At 42.2% G+C, this 26,012-nt stretch overlaps 2 protein-coding genes across 4 annotated transcripts in view; one reads left to right on the forward strand and one right to left on the reverse strand.

Annotated features, from left to right (window-relative positions):
* Positions 1-26,012, reverse strand: part of PH4alphaEFB (prolyl 4-hydroxylase subunit alpha-1) — a 169,614-nt gene that overhangs the window by 5,280 nt on the left and 138,322 nt on the right. For all 3 annotated transcript variants that reach the window (XM_089075090.1, XM_089075088.1, XM_089075087.1), the window contains exons 3-4: positions 18,603-18,799; positions 100-422 (exon numbers count right to left, since the gene is read on the reverse strand). In XM_089075090.1, coding sequence (XP_088931216.1) covers positions 100-422; positions 18,603-18,787 — 508 coding nt within the window. In that variant the 5' untranslated portion in view covers positions 18,788-18,799. The remainder of the gene's footprint in view (positions 1-99; positions 423-18,602; positions 18,800-26,012) is intronic.
* On the forward strand, positions 6,703-12,029 carry LOC105431775 (Helicase with zinc finger). Its single transcript, XM_011646203.3, has 6 exons — positions 6,703-7,173; positions 8,099-8,766; positions 9,078-9,770; positions 9,863-10,378; positions 10,646-10,923; positions 11,000-12,029. The coding sequence occupies exons 1-6, from the start codon at positions 6,948-6,950 to the stop codon at positions 11,352-11,354; spliced, it is 2,736 nt and encodes a 911-aa protein (XP_011644505.2). The 5' UTR covers positions 6,703-6,947; the 3' UTR covers positions 11,355-12,029.

Raw genomic sequence — 26,012 nt, forward strand, 5'->3', positions numbered from 1 at the left:
CTCGATTGAAAGGACCGTTCGACCTGTAAGAATTTCGGGATGTCCTATAACGTGAATGGAGTCGTACAGCTTACACGAGAAGGGGATGTTACCACGTACCGGTCAACCCGGTGCTGTATTGCACCCCATTCAGGACACCCCTCGCGACTTGCGCGGTTTCGAGCTTGTACGTGTCCTGCAACCTCATCAAAGCGACTGCGGCGCCATTCAAGTCCTCGTCGGTCGGGAATTTAAGATCGCTCCTGGAATTCGTGATGTTCGCCACGAAGGACTTGCCGACGTCCTCGGTTATCAGCTCCTCGACTTTCTTCCAATCGGTGGTCAGCCGTTTTACCAGGAGATAAGCGTTTATGGGATTCGACAGGTACTGCTGGATGTTCCTGGACGCTTCTTCGTGCTCCCTCGCGTAGCCCTCCACGTTCCTGAAAGATGAAACATCTCCCGATTAGCTTGGAAAAACAATTGCAATAACTAAGCTAATCCTCTCGCCGCTCCCTCCCCGCTTCGTTTGCATTCAATTTAGAAAACAGTTCGCCGCTGGATGCAAATACAGTAAAACGGATCCACATGTGCTAAACTTTTTATAGATACGATAGGATGCATGCAGACGTAGAGAAACAGAAAAATCGCTTTTTTCCGAAAAATATTTTAAAGAAGACTTTTTCAATAATCTAAAAAAAAAACATGCACCTTAATAATACTAGTTTAGCAAAAAATTATTTTGAACCAGACAAGGTTTCTTGTAAATTTTTGGATGCTGCAAAACTCAGGAAAAATTTTTTCAACACGTCAGGTTTCCAAAATAATTAAAGTTTAACATGCAAGAAATATTTTTGCAATATTTGAAAATTAAACTTTAATTATTTTGAAAAGCTGGCATGTCGAAAAAATTTCACGGAATCATTTTTAGTAATTCAAAAATCTGTAAGAAGCTTGTCTGGTTCAAAATAATAAAAAGAAATAATTTTTTTGGAAATTAGTGCAACATTCGTAAAAAAAAAAAAAAAAATCAAAATACCGAATCGTTGAGCAGGAGATGCACTCGCATCGACAAAATCTCCATTCAATTTGATTTATTAATACGTCGAAAATCAACCGATAATATTATCCAACCTGCTGCAGTTTACAGTTGCAGAGATTAAATCTAAATTCAATTGGATAACCCGGATCTGGCACAGTGAAATTTATTAAGCGATGCTTGAAAGGTTACTTTCCTAGATTATTCAACCGGCTTCTCTTTGCACTCTCTCTGCCTAATATTTAGCAGATGCCACAATGCGCGAATTTCAGCTGAATCAGCTGATTCTCTAAACAGCACGGCATTCACAGAGAGGAATTCCACGAAATATTCTCCCGCATTCGCGGTGGACACCTCTCACGTTCTTTGACAATTTCAAAATAATTCATGCTCGAGATCGAGGCAATAGAAATTTTTCTTTTCCCTTTTCTCTCTCTCTCTCTCTCTCTCTCTCTCTCTCTCTCTTTTTTTTTTTTGCGAAACCAACGTTTTGTTCCTCCTGTCTTTTTGGTTCTCCAATTTCGTCCCATGTAAAAACTTAAAACCTTTGACGCATCCCGACATTTTTCCCGGATCAAAGCAGAAAATTTAGTTCCAAATTGATTAAAAAAAAATTCTTCCATGACATTCCGCAGTGCGAGCAAAAATAAAATCGGTGCAGCGGATATAACGATAAAAACTAAGCTGTTAAAGATTTATCTAATCGTTCCACTTGATTTAGTAAATAATAAATAAAAAAAAAAGTTGTCGTTCCGTTTAAACCTTCAATTAATACACAGCGTCCGCGCGGTCATCAAGTGGAGGAAGAGAAAGAGAGAGAGAGAGAGAGAGAGGCGTCGAGATGAGAACTTTTCTTATCATCGGGAAAAGGAACGACGGGACGGAACATTGCGTACCGTCGTCTCCAATTACAATCGGGCTGTGATTCTATCGCGATATCAACCCCGCGGCGAACGACAGAGACGTTTCCGACACCTGGCGACACCATTGTCCTCGCCCGACGACGCGACGCGGCGGGATGTCCCTCCTCCTCCTCCTCCTCCTCCTCCTCGAGAGAGAAGAGGAGAAAGAGACGACTTATCTCGCGTCGCGAATCTCCGGAACAGACGTCCCTGTCGATTCGTTCTCGCGTTTAATGTATAGCCGAGACGCGGAGACGTTTCCGTGCTAAAAAAAAACTCGATGAGGGCCCGTCTGACCGAAGACACTTCCAGCATCTCACGACGAGGAAGAAGTCGTGACAGAAGTGCATCCACCGCGGGAGAAAACACGAGTCAATCTTCTTACGGACGAGCCGGGAGAACTAATGATTTTTCTTTTCTCTCGCAGAGGTATATCGCAAATTGAAAGAGGATATTTAATTGTCTTTATTTGGCAATAACTCTGAGTAATACGAATAAATTTTTTTTAATTATTTCAAAAGATACTTAACCAAAATTACGAATATGTCTCGGAATAAGAAGAATCCTCTCCCTTTTGGGATAAATTAATTATAAATAAAATTTTCATTTAAAATTATTAAAAATGTCTACTTGTTTCAAGTTAATCCGAAAACCATTACTGACTCTAAGAAAATTTGAATACATGCTAAAGTTTTAAAATTGTTGTAATTGTTGTAATTGTTTCAATATGCCAAATTTGGTTGTATAGCTAAAACATATTTTTAACCAGATTTCTATGAAATTGAGAATCTCATGCCAGATAAATGAATGGTTAAATCGAAAACACATATAAAATACTATAGAATAATAAATCCAATAAACAAAAATACATTGAAAAATATATATTTGACTGATTGAAATAATTTGATTATACTGACATAATATTCAAATTATTTGATGAAAAATAAATGATCCATAATTTTGATTAAAATAAACAGACAAATTTGGCTATTTTGATTGATTATGATTGTCTGAATATCTGATTATAATTATCTGAAATTTTGTTTATTTCCAGCAAAACTTGCTAAATCAAACATGTCTTGTTAATACAAACATGACATGTTTTTTCCCTGTACAGATAACTAAAAAGCTAAGCAAGAGAAGAGTTATAACAGCATTGTTTGTGGCACAAAACAACAACAATCGCAGTATCAGATTTATTGAAAAATCTCAACAAAAATATGGTGGAAAGCAGAGATCGGTTAAAGCGAGAGACCGAGTTGGGAGTCGACTGCACGTCAAGAATTAATACCAAAAATATACTCAGCCCCTACAGCGTTTGAGGTAACTGAAGTCTCGCGATAGAATGGCGAGTTTCGCGAAGGGGAAAGGCTTCGCTTTCGAAAGGGAAGGATTGTGCCACGTGGATCAGCGGTGGTTCGCGACAGGTCGATCGTTAGTCGGGGTATATGAACGATAAGCGCCATATAAATTACGGGGGAATAAACGCGGCAGGTGCGCGTGACTTCGAACGCTTCTCTTTCTCTCTCCTTCTTTCTCTCTCTCTCTCTCTCTCTCTCTCTCTCTCTCTCTCTCATCTCCGCGACGTACGCCTCACACCTGACATCCGCAGCTGCTGCGAGCGGGCAGTATGCACTTCGAGTCGAGTACCAATCGGTACTCGTTACGATCTGAACAAATCCAACCGGTCAGTATCCGAATACGTTGCGTCGTTGCGCTGATGGATCTTAATCCGTTCCGTCCGTTCCGCACGTGGTTTCCGCACGCGCACGCATTATTGATAGTCGCTTACGACGCGATGACGTAATTAATTAACGAGAGTGTAATACCCGGCATGTAATACAGAAAGCATAATATTCGCTCTTGAAGATCGCGACTGTCTCTCGTCGGAATCCCTGAACTCCCGGAACTCTCCTGAGTTCTGGCTGAAACTTAATTTAAACTTAACTTTTATTTATTCAGACTTGATTGCAGTTCGCGTAATTAAATTTGCGCAATACTGAGATTTAGTTTCCTTCCATCCTAATTTAAATTTGTTTTACGTATAGAGAGAAGAAAAATACAATATTTTCCATGTGTTGTACGTGGACGATCGCTATGCGAGATAGGATTAAGCTTGCCTCGGAGAATTGAACGGGTTATCCCGTTCGATTTATCTCAAGCGTACGTTGCACAATCCGTTCACGTAACATTATGATCTGAGAGAGAGAGAGAGAGAGAGAGAGAGAGAGAGAGAGAGAGAGAGAAAGAGAGATGCCCTGTTATAGGGAGAACGCTACCCCATGGCTAAATGACACGTCGATACAGCTTTATTAAAAACGAAGCATCGTGCGAAAGACAGGCAACGATCTTCCCCTTTCTCCATCTCTCTCTTTCATTCCCTTTTCCTTTTTTCCCTCTCTGACGATAACGATACAGTTCTTTGTATGGCGTCGTGGAGCCAATAACGAAAGCCGTCTCGTTAGCGCGATTTTTCACCCCCGTTCCCCACCCCGTCCATTGTCGCGTCAGCGCGTTCTCGCAGCATCCGCGTCGCCGACGACAGATTTTAATTAACGATACGCGCGCGAGCGACCGGCAACGGCATACGTCTCGAAAGGGATGATCGGTCCCGGTTTTGCGCCTGTGTCGTGGTTTTCACTCTCATCCTTCATCCCCCTTCGACGTTGCCCTCCCCATGTCCGCAGTCCGAGGGCACAAACGCGCTCGTCCCGTTTCAGCATCACCGCAAACCTCGGTTTCTTTGATCCCGATGAGAGATCTTTTTACAACGACACCGACTCGAGGTTTCCTTGACCGCGATGTCGAGGCGCTAATTTTCTGTTCCCCGACTGTTCGGCAAAAATTCAGAGCGACGACACTGAAGGGAGCAAAGGGAGCTGATACAAGCGAGAGCTTGAATAAAAGAAGGAAAAAATTCACTCACGCTACAGAATTTACTCCCTCGAGCTTACGTCAGTCTCGTGACCTTTCACGTGAAAGACAACGGAGTCGGACTGCCGTAAAAAATTATAATTATTTAAGTTTACGAATTTCCAGTTAAATTCGTGGCGAAAGATCTCGGGTCATGTACACCGCGCGGAAGGGCTGTATCTCCTTTCACCTCTCTTCGGATATTTTAATCTCCTTCTTCTCATTTTTCACGAACAACGAAGACGCGCTTTATGGCCGCATTTGCCGCCGCCTCCGGTCAACTTCCATGACACTCCCGGGTGTTTTTCTCCATCCGAGTCATCCACGCAAATGGAATAGCTCGACGCGTACACGGGCGGAACGCGATGCACGAGACAGTGGTAGATCTCGCCCCGTGTTTCGGGGCTCGTGTTTTGCGTGAAGCAACAACGAGTCGTTAAACATTAAAACGAAAACACTCGCAAAAAGTATAAAGTTACAAACTATACCGTCTATAAAAATATATACACGCATATATATATATATAATAATAATATCATATAGCGGTAAAAGTAAAAATATATACGTATGCGATATAAACCTACATTTCACTTATTTATAAAAATTGCTTACATATAAAAATATATAAAAATTATTTATATAAACTTGTCCTCGTTTAGTTTGTCGTATTTTGCGATAATATTCGTAATTATTAATTCCATGATTTCACGTGATTTTTCTCACACGAAAAGAACAGTTTTGCTAATGAATCTAAAAATTTGACCAAATCATACCAAATGAAAATAATTTTGTTGGACTAAAATTATTATGTAGAACGTTTATTACATGTGATAATAATACTGCAAAAATTTTTTATCTTCTAGCAACTAACTTGAACATTACATACATAATAATAATAAAGGCCTAACAAAATTTTTATTTTCAAGTCTGTATCTGGCCAAATTTTTAGATTTGCCAGCAAAATTGTTCTTTTTGCGCAGCTATTGTTTTCCAGGTGTATCCTACATTCGTGTTGCCTGCGTCACGATGGCACTCTGCTAAATCGCTTGATAATTAAAGCTCGAGATGCTCTTCTTTATTCATCTGTCGCGTTCGCGCACTCGTGAGCTCGCGCTCTGCTAAATTCAGCATTGGCGCAAAGTGGTCGTCGGAAGCTTTCAACCCATCCACCCCCCGCGGTACGATGCGACGTGTCGGTAAGACCTGTCGCTCTTATGCCTCAGCCACCCCCTTTTTCAGTACTTCACCCCTCTAGGGGAAACTCCCGCGAGAGAATAATGGCGATCGTCATTTAGTCGACTCGGTCGGCGGCGCGGAGGATTTGCATGAAAATTTACCGTCATGCGGAAGCTCCTTCCTGTCTGCAAGATGCAGCTTCGCGCTACAAAGGAAAAAAAAGAGAGAGAGAGAGAGAGAGAGAAAGAAATACACGAAAAAAAAAAAAAAAAGAAAATGCCGTCACAGTCGCCAAGTTTCAGGAAATTATTCATAAACTTCAATTTTAACGTTGTCGCGCGAGAGGAAACCTCGTCGCTCGCCGATTATTCTTTCAGACGTCCAAGAGTGCACGTCTCTCAAAATTATCTTTTAACGCGAGATAGAACAACATGTAACGATCGCGTAACGATACTCGGCATTAGCGACATTTCTAAATTACAGTAATCAACATGCAATTTCAATATTAGCAATTATATTCTTTTTTACTCGAATTTCAAATTTCAATACACGACGCCATGTCACATCTGGAGTTGCTCCTCGTTGTACCGATGGTGTTTCTAGGTAAGGAAGGAACATTCATTATCCACGATCGATGAAAGCGCGGGCGCGCGAACGTCGCGCATGCGTGCCGACCGGCACGGCTCGGTGCGACGTCAACGGCGCCGTCAGTCGGGAATATTTCGTCGAACGGGTGGTCGGCGGCGATGACGGAAGCGGCGTCAACATGCCGGTGCTTCTCATTCGCGTGATGCGAAAATTCGAGGCGCTCGCCGATCGCGCGTGAGAGACAGAGAGAAAAGGGGAGGGAACGCGCGATGTTCCGCGACGACCCGGCCGTTCTGTGACGCGATCTCTCAGCGAAATTTCGACGAGTTTCTCGACCGCGGGCGCCCATCATGGCGGCCGTCGAACACAAACTGGACACGAGTGACGGAAACGTGCCGTATCTCACAGACTTCCCCAAGCGGATGCGGCACGGTTGGTTCCGAACCAACGACCCGGACTCGACCCTCACGTGCGACCCGTTGCCCAATGTGAATATTTATCTGTCCGGTAGTCCAAATTGTAGGATCGTTGGTAAGAAAGGCAACCACGAGTGGAACTTTACGATCTTCACAACAGGTAAGTGAGACCGGCTCCGTTTTCTCGGCTCGAGACTCAGCTTTTTCGCCTTTCCGTAGGAAATTATATGTGAGATATGCACTGGCGCTATCAACATCGACTTGTGTTAGTAAACCGCAATTGTGATTGACGAATTCTGTATACGACGCCGTACATTACTTTCATAGCAACGGCAAAACGTGGAGACAAACATTTCAAGTTAAAATTCCGGTTTCTTATCGTACTGAGATACGTATCAGGATTGTGCTTTTATGCGCAAAATATAAATAGCCTACATATCACGGAAATGATGTAAGCTATGTGAGTGTTATGTATAAAATTTTATCAATGTAAACTAACCTATGAATTATAGAAGATTCATATTTCATTTATCTATAGTATATTTTATTTAGACAAATTGATATTTTTATGTGAACCTGATGTGCAATGTATAATGAAAATTTGATTGTACCATCATTTACTACAACTTTCTAATTTTTAACATTATATATTTTTGTTAATACTAAAATTAGATATATTAACAATATTAAAACTTACATTCTTCTTTATTATCTTTTACATTATCCAATTTATAATAATTCACACATTTGTATCTACATGAAAGATTTGTGTAAACAACACGTAATAAAACTCATAGACCTAATCTTAAAATGTACAACGCAACCCTGATATGTATCATGGTATCATGTCTCATAATGTGTCATGATAAAGAATCAAATGCCTAATCAGATCTTAAGATAATAAGATTAATATGTTATTTTATACTTCATGATTCATCTGTTTCAACTATTTTGATGAAGGTCGACCCATGCACAGTAATAGAGATATATTTCTATTTGCATCAGCAAGAGATATATTAAATAGAGATGTTAATTAAGCTATCACGATTCACCTATTTTGTTTCTGGCAATCCTTGGCCTCGAAGGTGGCCAAGAGTTACAGAACGTGGCCTTGATATCCGATGATCATCGAGCTAACTTCTTCCTAAAGTCGGTGCAAGACCAGAACGGTGCGGAAATCGGCGTGACAAATGGCCAGGAGTGGTACTGTTCCTGTCCGGACGAGGTTCATCCCCAAAAAGATAAAAAACAATACCTGGTGACGGTCGGTTTCACCGCCGAAAGGCACGATACCTATCGGCAAAATTTGATCTTCGGTTTCCTGAATTGTCCGGGATATCTTCAGAGGATCTGCGCGGATTACTTGGATGCTAAAGATTACGAACGAATACAGAAGGCAACGATTTATCAGCAGTCACAGATACCGTTAAGATGGCAGGACCCGTATCAATTCTATTCGCCCTTTATGCCGCACGCGAATCCGCGGGAGATCAAGCTGTCGCGGATCTACCCGTACCCGGACAAGCAAAACTTCGTTCTCACCCAAGACACGTTGTCGGACAGCCGACTGACGCCACGGAACTATCGGGGTCGCATGCACGAGATGATCACCCTCGAGGAGATTGCCCGGCACGAACAGCTCTCAAGATATAATCAGATTTCGTGGTTACGTCTCATGGCGCATTACGTGCTATTCAACAGCGACGGATCCACCATCGCCAAATACACGCCGCCGGGTGAGCTCTTCGCTCAGGTGCGATCCTTTCTGGCTTCTAGGAGACTCTTCTCCTGCCCGCTGCACACACTCTCCGTTTATTGCGTCCGCGTTCTCTCTCTCTCTCTCTCTCGATCGTTCGTTCGAGTATCGGTTTGTTCGCGTTGTACAGTTTGCCTGGATTTTCTTACGAACACGCATGCATCGCGCACTTTTTCGCATCTCGCGAGTCATCTCTCTTCGCCAAGTTCGCTTAGCTCCCTCGCTCTTTGTTCAAAGTCGAATAAGGAACCCGTCATTCTTCCGTCTCGTCCGCTTATATCAAACGCGTGAAATTTATTACACCGTAGATTCCACTCAGTCGGGACATCTTGGAGGATACGCAGAGCGGTAGGCTTCTACAGCGCAGTTGTAATAGCGTTTTCCTCAAGTTATGGCGGAAGAAAGCAAAGTACGACATTTTTGAAGCTCACATCGAAGACAAGAGCTCGCACTTCGTGTACGTTCGGCTGAGCAAAGAGTGCGTAACCTTCTGGGACTTGGAAGCGCATAGCGAGCTCGAGGTGGAAGTACGATTCGTGTTGAACCGTCTAAACTTCTGCGAGTGGCATTTGGCGGTAGATAGCCTCGAGGATATGGACTTGGTTTTCTTGGTGAACGAACATCGCAAGACCAACGATGAGATTATTGGTGACTTCCTGCAGGTAGACGCCGGTAATCTTAGTATCTTCTCTAGTCTACTTCTGGACTCGCCGCTCAATCAGGAACAAAAGCAAGCAGTTACCGCGATAACATTGTCAATCAAGGTCCCTTCACCACCGGTTCTCCTGCTAGGCCCATTCGGCACGGGGAAAACATTCACCATAGCGCACATGTTACGTATGCTCGTGCAAAATACGAAGAATAAGATACTTCTGTGCACGCATAGCAACAGCGCCGCCGATCTTTACATCAAGGAGTTCTTCCATATCTGGTACAGTTCGGATAAGCATCCCAGGCTTAAACCTGTTAGGATATATTACAAATTGCGTGCTTTGAACACGGTAGGTGAACAACGTTGTGAACCTAGTTTCTTGAGCATTGCAGGGAAACTTAAGTCTCTCAATGGCGACTCTTGGTTATTCTCGCGATTTAGGTGCATCCGGTGGTGCAGCAATACTGCCTAATGGACGAACACGGTCGCTTCCGCGATCCGGTTGCGGAAGATCTTCAGAATTGCGGTCTAATAGTGACCACGCTGGCGACCTCCAGCTGCTTGATGAGTTTAAAACTATCACCGACTCACATAGTCATTGACGAAGCGGCACAGGCCATGGAGTGCGAGGCATTGGTAGCTCTGACTCTGGCGAGCCGAGAGACTCGCTTACTCTTGGCGGGCGATCAGATGCAACTCGCACCGGAAATCTACAGCGTGCTAGCGAGCGAACGAGGACTAGGCGTTAGCCTTCTGGAGAGATTATTCGCGTATTATCCGCTGGAACATCCATGTCGAATACATCTATGTCAGAACTATCGCGCACATGCGGACATAATCAAGTATACATCCGAAACGTTTTATGACGGGATGGTTAAGCCCGCCAACATGCATCTCCTGAAGCATCCGGTTATGAAACCGCTGATATTTTATGCTGTTAACGGTGTAGAAGAACAGGTACACGAATCACTCAGAAAAAGCTGAGAATATGTACAATTGAAGAGCTTTGTGTAATGTGTCTGTAAAGAAAATACATGTTTCGTGCAGTTTCGAATTATTTGTCGAAAATTAATGTATATATTAAGGAAGGATATATTCTTATCGCAAATTTTTAACTTTTTTTGTCCAAAATTCAGCAATTGGAATTTTTTTGCATTAAACTCTTCAATTGAATTTTAAAATAAAGAAAATATTGAATATTCGATTTCTAATTCGATTTGTTAGGCTACATGTTCTACGGGATACCACCATGTTACGGAGGCGGAAGAGGTAGCGAATCGCGTCTTGGAATTGAGAAGAGCATGGCCGACGCAACAGTGGGGCCCATACAACGAAGGTTCCATCGGAGTCTTGTCGTATTATCCTGAACAAGTACAACGATTGCGAATCGAATTACGCAAACGCTTGCTTTTTGACGTGTCTGTCGAGAGAGTGTTAAATGTCCAAGGCAAGCAATTCACCGCGGTTTTCATCAGTACAGTCCGGACGAGGATATCAGATAGGTATCGATTTTAATACGGATATTAAAACATTTCAGGTAACACTTGGACACGATCTCGAGTGTATTAATTGTTACAGATCAGCCGCCGAGGTGAAAATCAAAGATTACGGTTTTTTAACAGATCCACGTTTGTTAAACACTGCATTGACAAGAGCAAAGTGTTTCGTGGCAGTTGTAGGCGATCCAGTCGCTCTACTCACTATAGGTTCCTGCAAAGATCTTTGGAAGAAATATCTGGACGTGGCTGATCTATACGGAATGGACCGAAAAGAATTGCAGACACATCTGAATCAGGTTTCGAAAATCCAAATCTCGCCTTTGAATCCGCACGCGAGGGAATTTTTCCCCAGAGCGCCGCCCTTGTGCTTTGTCCAATATATTCAAGTGCCGATTTGGTATCCGTTAATTTATCCTCCACAACAGCCAATGTGATGAACACGATTACACGCGGAAATATGACATTCGATAATTTTCATCTCGGGACACGACCGTCCGTTTCAAGACTTGAAATCATTACGTTTTGCAGTTACTACTGTCGGCCCTTCCTTCGATCGTATCGATCTCCACAAATAAGAAACTATACTTGAACTTCTACACGTCTATATTGATTTATGGTTCTTCAATTTTTTGTTTGTATGATTGTTGAATGTTACGAGTTGTGTGTGTATGTGTGTGTGTGTGTGTGTATGCGCGCGCGCGCGCGCATACACACACACATATAAACTGTATATGTGTCTATTATGTAATGTTTATGAACGTGTGTATATCAAAAACAGTGAAAATGTGGCAAAAATGTTTTTATTCCTTTTGGTGTGCGAACAAATTGTAAACTAACAAATTGATAATAATGAAGCATTATGAAAATATACATGATTTATATCTCGAATCTATTTGGTATTGACAAGTTTGCAGAGTGTCTTAGTACACTTTCGTTTAAACATTTATATGGCACAGGCATAATTTCGTGTATACATGTAACATTTAATATGTACAGAACGAGAGCTCCATGATGAACTTATTGTATCTAGATTTTCTTTAGATTTAATGGTCATCATTATCGATTATAAGACGCGATGTATTTCTTAATAAAAGATATATTTTCTATAACTTTATTCTTATTTAATAAGAATAAAAATATAATTTCGTAGAAAAGATCCAACTATCTTCAGTAGTATTTTCACTACTATTTACTTACCGACTTTTCTTGAAACCCAACGTCACCGTATCCCGAGCTACGCGCTCTTCACGATGATGCTAATGAACGGCGTCTAAAGTGTCGCATGTTCAATTTTCTCGTATTAATAACGCGACGATATAAGAGGAGGTCGGGGAGGGATGGTGTATCGGGACGATATACGACGGCGATAGGTACATCACCGATACACGTCCCGGGTATTGTCTCATGCCTAAAGGCAAAGCACGTAGACCGCATGTACACGCAGACACGTATGCTACGTGCATCTTCGAATATTCGATACGTAATTCTATGCCGCGACTTGTCCTCCCGCGCGATCCGATCTGCCGCTGTTAGCAATATCATCCTACAGAATATCCATATATTGACGCTAATTGAACGAGCTCCCGTCCAAGAGTACTGCGAGGTACCAGGTTATACTCTCGATGCAAAACCATGCGCGTTAACATTATAGTAATTTATTTTAATTATATTGATCGATTGCAACGTGAGGAAGGATTTGATTGAAATGTTGGACACAAAGAAGAGCCAAAGTTGTCATCTAAATCATCGTTAATTGAGGGTTGATAGATAGTACACGTTTCTTAAGATTCGAGCCTTTTTTTTTTTTACTACCGGAAAGTTCACGATCGAGATTTTGTCGAAAGTAAGCGAAGTTTTATTAGAAAAATCTTAAGCTTGTTGAATATTCAACCTTATCGCGGAAAATGCAGCTATTCTCGGAGGACGAATTTCACGCGGCGCATACCGCGCGATCGATTTCCCGTGCGCTGCGAAAAGGAGAAATATTACCGGAATTCCGTCGATAATTCCAATCGTGTTTTCCCTAATTACCGGGAAATTAAATATATAGATAGACTATGCGTACGAGTACGCGAGTTTACGTGCAAATGCATGGGTCGTTTCTTTATTTCAATTGGACCGATTATCTACGAGAGATAGATCCGACATGAATAATTTCTTCGATCGATCTCTGCTTTTATGCACATTTTATGAAGCACCAAAATTTTAAAGGAGGAGGATCTCTTTTGAAATCGCGTTGATGTTTGCGAAATTGATTAACGTAAAAGTTGACGGCGCATTTTCGAGCCTTTTAGCATACAAAAACTACCAGGCAAAAACGACATGCGCCTCTCTGCTTCAAACGTCTGTGAATCAAGAGCCGCATCATCGCGGCCTTTGGGATGATAACAAAAAAGAAAGGAAAAAAAAAAAAAAAAAAAAAAGATACGAGAAGAGAAAAAGGGAGAGTCGCGCGGTACTAAATGGCAATTAATAAAAAGTAAGTACGAGAGTATCGACGTAAATGAGGATGCTCGAGGAAGACCCGTTTCTGGAGTTCGCCTACGCGACGCTCTCGAATCGACGATAAAAACAAATCGATCCTTGGGCGAGACGTTTAATTAGAAGCAAATAGTTACAGGGCGCGGACGCGCTTGTGATAGAACTTTGTTATCTTATCGGAGCCAATTACAACGGCGCTTTCTCTCTCTTCCTCCCTCCCTCCCTCCCTCCCTCTCTCCCTCCCTCTCTCCCTCCCTCCCGAGGGAGCGCTCGAACGGCCACTGGCACCACCGTAATCGCGATTATTAATACCAGTAATGGCGCTTCCGGTAGTTGGCGCGTCTCGACCCGGCTCGTTTGTCCCACGAATTCCGCTAGTTTGAAAATTCCGCTTACCTTACGTAACCATCGAAGGCTTTTCCTTTTGTTAGACCACCACATCAGACCGACTGTATACCCGTATTCGCTCGTGTCCTGTTTATCCCTCCTGACATGTAAATGATACCGTAAAGTTATCGCGAGAGTGCGAGAAATGCATCTCGATCTTATTATTCGCGCGATATTTCCGATTACTTTCTTTAATCGAATTAGTTTCGCTGTCTAAAAAAAATAATAGAAATTTGAGGATCCAATGAGCATTTCACTTATTTTCGACGCAAATATTTATATTTTGCTCTTCTGTATTATAACTGACTGATCGCGGTCAAATAGTAGAAATAAATGTTCCTTTAAAAATTGCAGGGAAAGAACGATTTTGCTAAAGTGTCGAAAAATCAGATATAAATCTGAAAATAACTTTATGGACGTATAACAATTATGTAGAATGCTCAATAATGATAATATTATAAACATTTTTAATATTTTGCGAGCAATGCCCTGCAAACATATTTTGGTAACTCGATAAAAATATTTTCAGATGTATCTGGTCCAATTTTTAGATACTTCAACAAAACTGTGAGCGATCACATTGTCACGGTTCTTAAAGTCATGCATTTTTCGGATGTTTAGATATTCGCTCTTGTATTTTCGGGAAAACACACGGACAATACGCATGCATCATATCAGACCAGTATAAATTTTTAAAAGTCATATCTTACTGTTAATTTCGGAAGATTTCGATAGATTTTCTTTTCCAATTTTTTTATGAATTTCTAAAGCCTAACGAATATTACAGTTTCTTTATTCAAAATTAATTATTCAAATGTTTAACCGATCGGAGTAGATAGGAAATAAATGTGACAACAATATTCAGACAAATATTTTCGTTTAATAAAATAATTTAGAAGAAAAGACGATAGTTGATTTGAGGAAGCCAAGCGAAGCGAAATGTTAATGTGAGGACACAAATAAGACGCGCTTGTACTTAAAAACAATAAAAGTATTAAATTTTAGTATTTAATTTTATCTAATTTTATCTAATTTTATTTAATTTTATCTAATTTTATCTTAGCTAATATATTTTAATTCCGACTAGCTCGAAGATACTAAAAATATTTTTCCATGTGTAACAATTAACAAGAAGACTTTCAAAGCTTTCTATATGAATTGCTATTTTTGAAAAAGATTCTCATATATCTATGAAACAATAATTATTATAAATTTTAACTCGTATTCAATTTTAATATTCGAATTCAGTTTTACACTTACCGTTTACACTTTTTATTTTTAAAGTGACTGTTTATACCCATACTGTTTCCGACGATCCAACATTACTGACTGACACAATCTACCATCAACTGTCTCCTTCCAGTAAATCCTCGGTAAACGCAGTGCTATTCTTATTAACTGCCCGTCAGTGATAATACCCTAAGTCCACTTAAGGGAGTAGTTAAACCAGCGAAATCTCGATGTCTCGGACGTGCGTTTCTCGTCAGCCCACGCACCAATTTGCATGCGCGTGATCGCGAGGTCGGATAAACGCTACGGTCCGAAAATGCTACTACCCTCACTCGGGGGGGGGGGGGCGCAAGCGCGACCGTCTCGTGAGCGAGATAAGAAGCTTTTAATATCCACGAACGACTTACGGAAACTCGTGCAATTACCTCGAGAGATAGGGCGCCCATTTCGCGACGATTGCACAGAAACGAATGGGCGAGTGCCGAACGACGACTTATATCACACACGTACGTATGTGGGCATCCACATACGCCACTTCGAATTCGGATTGCCGAATGAATAAAATTTCGAGTCGGGCATTAATTCGACACCGGCTGAACCGAAACTCGAGCGCGATGCGTTTACTCTAATAATATTCGATTTAATAGTTTGTAACAATAATAATAACAGTTTATATAATTCTCGCGCGCGGCGGCAACCCACTCTCAATCTCCATCAAGCTGCAAGTTCGATGAAGCAGCGAATTTTTGCAGGAAAACGCGGGCCTCTCTCTCTCTTTCTCTTCCGTAAAATTATATCTGCACTCCAACTGGTCTCAGATGTGCAGTCTTGGAGCGCACGATAAGCAGTGCGGAAGCGCAAATTCGCGCATGTACGTTATCTCCATCGGTTTTGCATACACGTTCGCTTTCAGTACGCGCGCACGTGTGTGTGTGTGTGTGTGTGTGTGTGTGTGTGTGTGTGTGTGTGTGTGTGTGTGTGTGTGTGTGTCTGCGTGCCTTCGAATTCCACTCATATGAAATGGCTATCCCGTGACTAGATTGCGATTGCCGAACTTTGAACATCCATGCAAAGCGAGAAGCGAAACGGTGGAGAGAAAAAGAGAGGAAGAGCCAGGTGCGCCGGCAGGCAGGCAGAAGGGAAGCCCGTTCAAATCGGCCGATATATTCTTCGCGAATGATTTTCCCCGCGCTACGTATTTGATAGTTCGACTATGATGGACGGCTACGATGGTTGATTTATCGCCGGCTCGGAGAAATCCCGCTAGGTCGCAAACTCCATTTCGCCATGAATAATTATTCGCCAGATAATGTGGCCTGATTTGAGACGAAACTCGAGAGGGAAACTCGTTGTCGTTACGTAGCGCGTCATCGAGGACGAACGAGCGAAATATTCGGATCTATCTGGTCTTGTCCCACATACACATACATATATAATATTACGAATGAAACGAAGTGCAGTAAAAAATTACGTATGATCAGCTTCGAATTGCATAATCGGTTGAGGTCTCTGTTGGTCCGCAAAGGATTACTTTCGCACGCAAAATGATCTCAAATTGTCGGGGATTTTTTTTCTCTCTTTTTTTTTTTTTTTTTTTTTTTTTAATGACGACAATACCGCCCGTCAATTTACTAACGCGTTGAAAAGCGATCCCTGTCCGCGGGTTTTCGATCGATTCTGGAATTAACGGGCAAAATTTGCACAGAAGCGAGCTGCGGTCCGCGGCCCACATAGAATTTTAGCTGCGTGGAATCGCCATGCGATCTGATTGCGATCTGATCGGCGGGTTTTTGAATAGCTATGGAAAATCGAATCGGAAGCGGGGTGAGAGTAAAACCCCATATGCGACACGATGCGACAACGACACGACGGGCACATGCTCCTCATCGTGTCCGCGTGTCCGTGACAGGATTTTCTCGAGAGCGAGTCGCGCGCAGTTCGTCGACGGTGTGTTAAATTCCGCACGGGATCTCGTCCTACATAAATGTCGCATATGAAAACTTTCCCGTTGTCCCGCGCGTATTACTCCGATCCGCCGGCCGTTTCCCGACAGAGAAATGCCTACCCTAAACTGTCCCTTAGATTATGACGCTGCACCGCGCATTGTTCCATATAAATCAAAAAGCAGAAAGGAACGTAAAGTTGCGCCTTCCCTCTCCCGAAAGTTTAAATTACGAATAAAATAAACTGAGTTTGTGAAATAAATTAATTAAATAAATTTAATGAATTCAGTTTGAAATAAATTAATTAAATTAATAAACTCAAATAAATTTCAAAGATTACGTGAATTAATGTGGATTCCTGACATTTGCTTTTTCGGTTCTCTTTAACGATCGTACTTTTTACTTTATAAATTACGAGGCTTGTTTGCCCGATTACAACCACCGGTAGAGAGATAATTTTTTTCGCTTCCTTGCTTCTCTACCGGCACGATATTACGATTCCGGATAAATGGACTTGGTCACTTTGGGATTCAATTTTATGATTATCTCTTCAGCACAAGTGTTACCGATTTCAGTCGCATCGGGATCCGATCTTAATGCATTCATCCTTTTCTTATTTCTTTTCGCCCCATTTCCTTCCCCATCCGCGGAAGGTGGTCGAAGGCATCGGTATCGAATCAGGCAGTATGCCAAATCGTACCCCGCGGGGAGATAAAGAAAAAAAGAAAAAGACAATCGGTCGGGGCGGGGGCCATTCGCGAAAGAGACTCCCACGAAATAGCCCACCTTCCTTAATCACTTCTCGTTTTAACGGCCCCTTTTGAGGGAAATGGAATGGGAAAATCACCGTGCCGATAAGTGCCTCGATGAACCACCCTTCATGTTCGACGGCGTCGCAATACAACTTTTTTATCGCGTATCATTTTTTTTTTCCATTCGATTTAATTAACGCAGTGCTGCACCGATCGGTAACAATTTTCGCATGATATGTCATAATATAATAAAGTCAAATGACGATATCCAGGGTAGTCGAAAAAAGTTTCAAATTCGATTATTTGCATTTATGTATCGATGGGAAAAAAAAAGAGAGAGTGAGAGAGAGAGGAATGTAACGGAGCTCGACGGCGCGAGCAAAAATTATTTCTGTAGAATGATTCGTTACATGTGGCTGATCAAATATCGGTACACCGAATATACACCGAACGAATATACACGCCTGGCGTAATGTTAAAAAGGGAAAATAAATAGGAAAAAAAAAAAAGGGACTGCAGCATGCACGGCGGGGTATCCGTACCAATAACGGTAGCACAAAGAGCGGCAATCTCCCATATCCGTGGTAAAAACGAGGAAACGACTTCTGGCGCGGGTTACGCAAGACACAGAAATATATTGGAAACCTCTCGGAGCTAAAAATACGGGTGCGCTTTCTTTGTGACGTTAAGGAAATTCCGGGATCGACGAAACACCCCAGCTAGCCGCAAAATTTTTCGACGAGCAGTAGTTGCTGTCTTCATTAACGGAAATCAAGGGGAGCTACGCGCTCGTAAAAAAAAAAAAAAAGAAAAAAAAAAAAAAAGAAAAAAAAAATCTCATCGCCACTCAAGGATAAGGATAACTAATTCTTATTCGGTTACTCTTTACCTTCTCAGAGTCGCCAATCGTTGCTCCTGCGCCGTGATGTATCCGTTCAGCGTGTCGATCAACACAGCTTCTGTTTCGAGCAGCTCCTCCATATCCGCCAGGGCGGTGTAAAGTTCAGCCGCGGCATCGTGTGTCGTCGCCCACAGCAAAATCGTTACGACGGTTAACAGACTCGCCTTCCTCATCTCCGAGCGATACTGTTAATCAAACAGAGATTTACAAACGTATTATTCATAAATATGTTTACATGATATGGTGATCACAAATAAATCCATGATTGCAAATTTTATTTATGAAGTTGCATCATATATAAATTTCGTGATTATAATTAAATATTAATATATATATATATATATATATATATATATATATATATATAATATATATTAAATATATTAAAATATTTTGCGAAGTCGAAGACGCTTTTATTTCTTTAATTTCGATTTAATTATCCCTGGCGTCTCGTCGATAAATTCTTGATATATTTTGAACAGAATTTTGACGATTAAATGTAAAAATAGATATATTGGGATGCCTTTCGCTCTTTATTTTTTAATAAGAGACAATTTGAATTTTTAATAGAATTTTTGAAATTCATTGCTATTTAGAATTGTGAAGAAGATACGAGAAGGATTTTATCTGCAAATGCAATTTAAAACATTTCCAGCCAAGAAACAAAAACTTGTTAGAAAACTTTTAAGAGAATTTATTCTATAAATTAAACATCGAAATTTTGAATATTTTTATATATATGGAATATTAATTTCATAAAAATTTTGTTGTTTAAATTGACGTTTGATTAGTATATGAAGAAAATGAATTCAACATCCTATTTTAAGGGAACTTTTCCTACGTTCGATCGCGCTTAATTCCAATTCATCTTCCGCATCGTCATTTTCATTTCCGCCTCATTAAAAATTACGAGGAGATTATTCAAGCCATTATTCATACATCATTCAAATAACAATTTACACCTCGGTATAGCCGCGTGTGCTCATCTCGTTGAAGTTTCACGTCAACTTTGAGTACCAGGACAGAGTTGCGGTTTCGCAGACACACATAGACTTGATCCCATCCCCGCGGGATTCCATTGTTCCCGATAAAAGACTGACGCGAAAGTCTGGAGCCGCCTGGTACTTTGGCAGGCGCCGAAATTTTCCCACGAAAAGCGGAAACTCGTAGCTTCGCCGTCGAAAGTCGCGGACGAGGATGATGACGTGTCACCACGAACGGTGGCAAATCTGTGTGTTCGCGCGTGTTTGTGTTGCGAAAAGTTGCGGCTAGCGGGGGACCGGAGTTTGCGCTGATCGTACAACTTACACCTGTCGGATCGGACGATTTATTCCGTCACGCCGGCGATGGCACGTAAACTTTTCTCCCATCCCTCCATAATCCGCGTCCCTCTTCTATCCCCTTAAGCCACCGCAGCCGATCTCTCTCTCTCTCTCTCTCTCTCTCTCTCTCTCTCTCTCTCTCTCTCTCTCTCTCTCTCTCTCTCTCTCTCTCTCTCTCTCTCTCTCTCTCTCTCTCTCTCTCGTCCCGTGCCACCCTCGCGTAGCTTTTCCGCCTCCCTCTCTCGTCCCACTTTGTAGCCGCGCTCGAGAGCCGTTCTCGTGGCGAGTGGATTGCGAGAGAGCGAGGCGTGTCAATATGCGAATAACTCGGCGTTACGATATTCGATGCTCGTGTAGAGCGCGAAGAGATTACGCGCTCAAAAGGATCGAGGGATCGCGACCACTCTGGAGGCATTCGTCAAACATTACGCAAGGGGGGGGGGGGGTGTTGAATCCCGGGCGCCGGTAGCATCCCTTTATCGGAAGAGCAATAAATTATCTCGGAGATTTAATCGCACTTCATCTGAATCTCTCAAGTTTACGTCGACTGTTTTAAAATATTGTTATAAAATTGAAAAGAAGGCACAACAAAGGAAGTTTGATGCCGATGTCGATATCGCATGGTCCGACGTTAACGACAATTTTATCGAATGTCTTTTCTCTCGATGTTCCATTTTCGTCTTTTTCTGTTACATTTTCTCAGATATTTCCCCGTGAAACCGCACGAATAAATTATTCATTTAAAACATAAATTTCCTATGCAAATTGCGATAAATAATTTCTAAAATTTTCATAAAAAACTTAAAAAACTTATAACGGAAATTATTAATAATTAAGATGTTTGTTAATAACATATAATTATTAATAATACGACTAATAAATTAATCAATTTTAACCACCGCCATCGATTCTAATTAATTAATCATCCAATAAAGTTCCGTAAATATCTAGAATAATATCATGTTAAAACGAGCAAGAAAATATATACAACTTCCTCGATGCATAATAATTCTTTCTGCGAGAGGAATGCGGTGGCGAAATGACGAGGATCCGCGCTATTTTTCCGCCGGCGAGTTTTTTCCCGTCCATTCTTCCCGTTTCTGCTGCAACGGCCCTAATTACGCGTACCGTAAATTGGTTCCAGCACCCTCCCCCAATCCCCCTCTCGTCGCTGCCGCGCCGCGGTGGTAATCGAGCTCGAAACCACCTTTGAGGCAAATTCAACGTGACCACGTGGTCATATGTACACGTGATAAAAGGCACGCGGTCGTTATGTACTCGATAACATAAAGATATCACCGTTTTGACGTGAACGAATTGCTTGCACCGTGATCCCTTTTACGTTCCACCAACACTCGTTGCTCACCCTTTTTTCTCTCCACCTCCTCCCCTATTCTTTTGGTATTACTTTGCACTTTTTGTCGGATCCTTGGGGTAGCACTCTTTGCGGCAGCGGATTAAAGTGTACTTAGAGAACATCGGCTTCATCTCTCTAAGGGCTTTCCCTATCCTACTAAAAATTTAAAAATCGAGGGAGGAGGACGCAGAATGTTAAATGTCATTACCTTCGCAAGGATTAATAAAATAACATTGGGAAACGGAGCCTTCTCTGAGCGCGTTCTGAGACAACGCGGCATCTCGCCGGAGATTAATCGACTGGGTAATGAGAATCCTTTGATTATCGAAAATCGAATAAAGTACTTTCTTGGATACTGCAATCTTCGCTTACCACCAAAGTTAGCCTCGCTAATCTAATTCCATTTTACGGTACGCTTCGGATAAACCACACAAGACACGCTAGATGGTGTCTTTATTATAGCACCGCGCGGCTTATACCTATCATAAAAGATTATAGCAGTCTACAAATCGCCCAAGTTATCCAATCAGATTGAACTTTTCCAGTCGCTAGAGGCAAGCAAGAACAAAATTTATAGAATTATCGAAGGGTTTCTTGAAAAACGTCCGCGCACGTTATTTTGTTCGCAAAGAGACACGCGCGCGGACGACAACATTAATATAAGCCACGTCGCGCATCCCTTTTTTCTCTCTCCTCTTATCCCCGGAAACGATTTTTTTTCGCGGGCCACCGTAACTCCTTTCAGAACTTAAGCCCGGCCTCGCGGTAACTTGTTCCACGAGAAAGTTTTTTCTTTCAGGAAAGCGCTTAATTAATGTCGGTCTTTCGGCGAGGTCTTACGCGAGTCCGTCCAAATTTCCAGCAAGACCGGGAGAATTCACAAAAATTACCTCCTGTATTACTACCGCCCCACCAACGAGAATTTTGCGCTAATTAGCAATTGACTCGAGATCTCCGACTCGAGATCTCCGAAGCGCGAATGGAATTTGTCAGCTGCACGCATCCCCTTTATCCGATTCTTGGCCGTCGTTATCGCGCGTTATTCATCGGCAATGTGTTTCAATATTAATCAGCAAACATCCCCGCGCGCAATCAGGAAACAGGAGATCGCGTGTCGGCCCGGACGCATTTTCTCAACGACATGGATTTTCTCCCGAAAACTCCGAAGTTCGCCTTATCGGCTGGCGTTATCCCGCCGATATCGTGACTTCTGTTATCCGGCTCTCAGAGGGACGGACGTGGGCTTGAATGCCGCTAATAAGAAGACCGGTGGTGCGACCGGCACGTCGCGCGGGCAAAAAGAGGTGGTGACGGCGGCGGCGACGGTGGTGATGGTGGCGATGGTGGTGGTGGCGGCGGCTTTCAAAGCGCGTTGCAGCGCTTCAAAATGGTAATTTCACGGCCTCACGAGCATCTCGCCCGCGGCCAATTTAATTCCGGACGGATGATCACGCCGTCTCGTTCGTACTGTCCCTTTTATTTTTCTCCGTCTGCCTTTGTCTATCTGGTCCGCGACGCCATCCGATCCCCCTCGTTCGAACTCGTTATACACCCGGGGCGCGACCTTGCGACTTCCACCCCCCCCCCCGCTCTCGCCCTTCTTTTTCCGAAGGGTCGCTCGCTCGCACGCACGCACGCGCCTCTCCGCATCGAGTCTTTTCCTCCTTTTTTATATTTTTTTTCTTCTCACGCCCCAACGGCGTTTTCTCTCCCCCTCGAATTATTTCGATGGAGATTGCTTCTCGTTAGTATTGATCCGCGTTTATAGTGTACGAAACTTTCCGATCGCCATTAACAGAGGCGATCGAGCGTCGTCTTCAGTCAATACTCGACTGATCCTACAGATTATTAACCCGGCAAGTGGAATATAGGCTCTGCCGCTACACGAATTCGATCTACAGAAAAAATTACTCGGAAATGTAAAACGTCCAAAAAACATTTCGAGGTCGCGGAGAGTGATTTGAGTGACGGATGAATATTACAACGACAGAGAGACCAACCGCGAAATAAATTGTTTACGAGCAACGCGCCGAACGAAGTTACTGGTCTATTTAAATTTCTTTCATCGTTATATCCATCATTTTGTCCCGAACTCGAATTAATTTAATACCGGGGGACTCTTATTATTCTGATCCCGTCAAGATTCTCATAGTCCGGAATTCCGACGAGAAATTCTAAGTTCATCGATTTTATATCTCATTGAATCTAGTCAGTCGGACAAATGAGTAAAAAACATTCCGTTGGATCGCCCGGAATTATTTGGTATCGCCCGGAAGTATTTGGAACACATTAAAGCGAAGAAAGTTTTACGCGGTATTATTATTATCGATAATCTGTCTAAAACGATAATCTGTCTTCCTTAATCTAATCTAGCGAAATATCAAAAAGTGAGAGAGAGATCCATTTTATTTTAATGCGTTTGATTTCTTCAAAGACGATACTCCCGTAATAAAGTTCTAAAATGTTTCCGGACACTAATTAATACAAAGACAAAACTTCCACGGTACACGATTCTTTCGAAAATAAGTAGAATTCCACTTTTTGTTGCTTCCCTATCCCTCCAATCGTTCAAGTTTATTTGTCGAGCTCTCGAGTGTGCGCTAACTTTCGTTCTAGAATTAAGGGTAAACGAGACTTGAGCCCGTGAACCACTGACTTCTCGGAAACTGGTCTAATGTACCCCGTGAAATTTCGAAACTCACCGAGCCATCGCGCTTCAATGCGTCGCGCGGTCACTTACAAGAGCCGCCCTCGTGAGACGAGAGGCGAACTTGGCGCGTATCCCCCCGGTAATTAAACTTAAACTTCTCGGGGAGCGATATTGTGTGTATATAGGCTACCGGCGTGTGTCCCGGAGTATTTCGTTAGCGAGTAGTTCGGGCTGGGAAGGGCTGATTTTCCTGATAAGTAGGCAAGCATGCGACGGGTATCACAAGAGACGCCGAATGACTTGCCGAAGAACTTATCGGAATTCACGAGCGTGTCAAGTTACCCAAAGCTATTTTCCAAAACGTACCAAAGCGTAGAAACATGTCACGGTGTCCCTGTAAAATACCGTTTATTTTACTTCTACGTGGAGAGAATGCTGGAATTGGAATGTGGAATTTTGCTGGAAAATTTGAACATTTTGGCCGGATCTGAAAATAAAATTATTACGTAGGACACTTAAACATGATAATAATAATGCAAACATTTTTTTATCCTCTAACAACCAACTTGAACATCGTACATAATAATTTTGGAGGCTCGACAAAAATATTGTCGTGTTTATATCTGGTAAAATTTTTAAATTTACCAGCAAATATTTTTTCCACGTAGTAATATCAAACATTGTCCTCGAACATAACATTTCCCTTTTCACATTTTATTTAACGTGTCCCTTTGGCATTATGTCAAAATTTAACTTTTATCAATGTTACGAATTACAAACAATAAAGAGATTCGGGTTTTTTTTTTTTTTATAATTTAATCGTTTTCGCCAGCGCAACATGGGGATATATCTACGCAAAAATAGCATAGCACAGTTGCACGACGTGCCCTTTCCGCACATAATACGTAGCTGTCATTTGAACGTAAGCTGGATGTTTACACGAGCTGCGAACTAGCAAGCGATGAATTATTCGCCGCCCCCGTTTTCCCATCGCAACTGACTCGGATCCGCTGCCAGAGATTTCCGCAAATTCCAGAAATTTTTTTTTTTTTCATCCTCGTCACCGATAAGGCACAAAGTTCGGTCGTTTTAATATCGGAGAAAAGATCCGCGTCCGACCTAATGAAGGTAATCGAAATGCGTCAGTCCCCGATATAAATTAATGAGGCGCTATCGTCCGGTACCGAAATAATCGAATTACAGGATAAAAAAAATTAAATCGCGTGACAAAGTGGAGCGTAATCAACGGAACCAATTCGAAATTACAATTACAAATAAAATATAAAGTACCGCTGCAAACAAAAGTATAAAGTAAATTTTACAAATTGAATGTAAAATTAAGAATAAATAATCATATTTCAATTTATAGGTATGGTCGAAGTGTTGTCCAATTTATAATGGTCGATTATACTTATCCACGTTTTAATTTATATCAATTATTATTAATTTACAAATTAATCGATTGTAATTATATTCGTAATAATTTGTTACCGCGCGGAGGGAGGATTTAACGCGTTTAAATTTAATTCTACTTGGAGAACGAGCGCGATGGACGGGAAAGAGTGCGGACAGGAAAGGATCGAGACAATGGCCGATGGACTGCGGTTTCTGTATCGCGTGTGTTCCTTCGTCCACTTCAACGGCGAGCTTTCAACGTTCGGTCCTCCGAGGGGAGTCGTGTGTGCACACACGTATAGTCGGGGTCGGGAAAACGTTCCAGATCAGTTTCCAAGCCGGCCCTTTTTTCCCCTTCGTCCGTTCCTATCGACGATCCACGAGTCCGTCCGACCCGCGGCGAAATGCGGAACCGTCCACCAGGGATGGGCTTATCGAGCGCTGCGTCTGGCCGACGTTCTCCATTTTATTTTGGCGGAGCTCTCTTCCATTTTTATCGCCGACCGCGCGATACGCGTGTCGTTCCTCTCGCGTGTCCCGCATCTTTACGACGTCTGTACAACTCGAACATACATATTTTTCCACATTTTTTTTTTTATCCTTTTCCGTTTTCTTCCTTCGCATCCTATCATCGAAAGGTTGGAAGGTGTCCGATAAAGAAACGGATACGTCGT

Source organism: Pogonomyrmex barbatus, unplaced genomic scaffold, assembly GCF_055798465.1.
Source record: "Pogonomyrmex barbatus isolate J1 unplaced genomic scaffold, ASM5579846v1 scaffold18, whole genome shotgun sequence".
NCBI lineage: Eukaryota > Metazoa > Arthropoda > Insecta > Hymenoptera > Formicidae > Pogonomyrmex > Pogonomyrmex barbatus.

What these genes read in the sequence shown, in the direction of transcription:
- LOC105431775 (XM_011646203.3), top strand. Translation starts at nt 6,948, where the DNA reads ATGGCGGCCGTCGAACACAAACTGGACACGAGTGACGGAAACGTGCCG. An exon ending in CTTTACGATCTTCACAACAG is followed by an intron (nt 7,174 to 8,098) that starts GTAAGTGAGACC and finishes TTGGCCTCGAAG; the next exon opens with GTGGCCAAGAGTTACAGAAC. An exon ending in CGGACGAGGATATCAGATAG is followed by an intron (nt 10,924 to 10,999) that starts GTATCGATTTTA and finishes TAATTGTTACAG; the next exon opens with ATCAGCCGCCGAGGTGAAAA.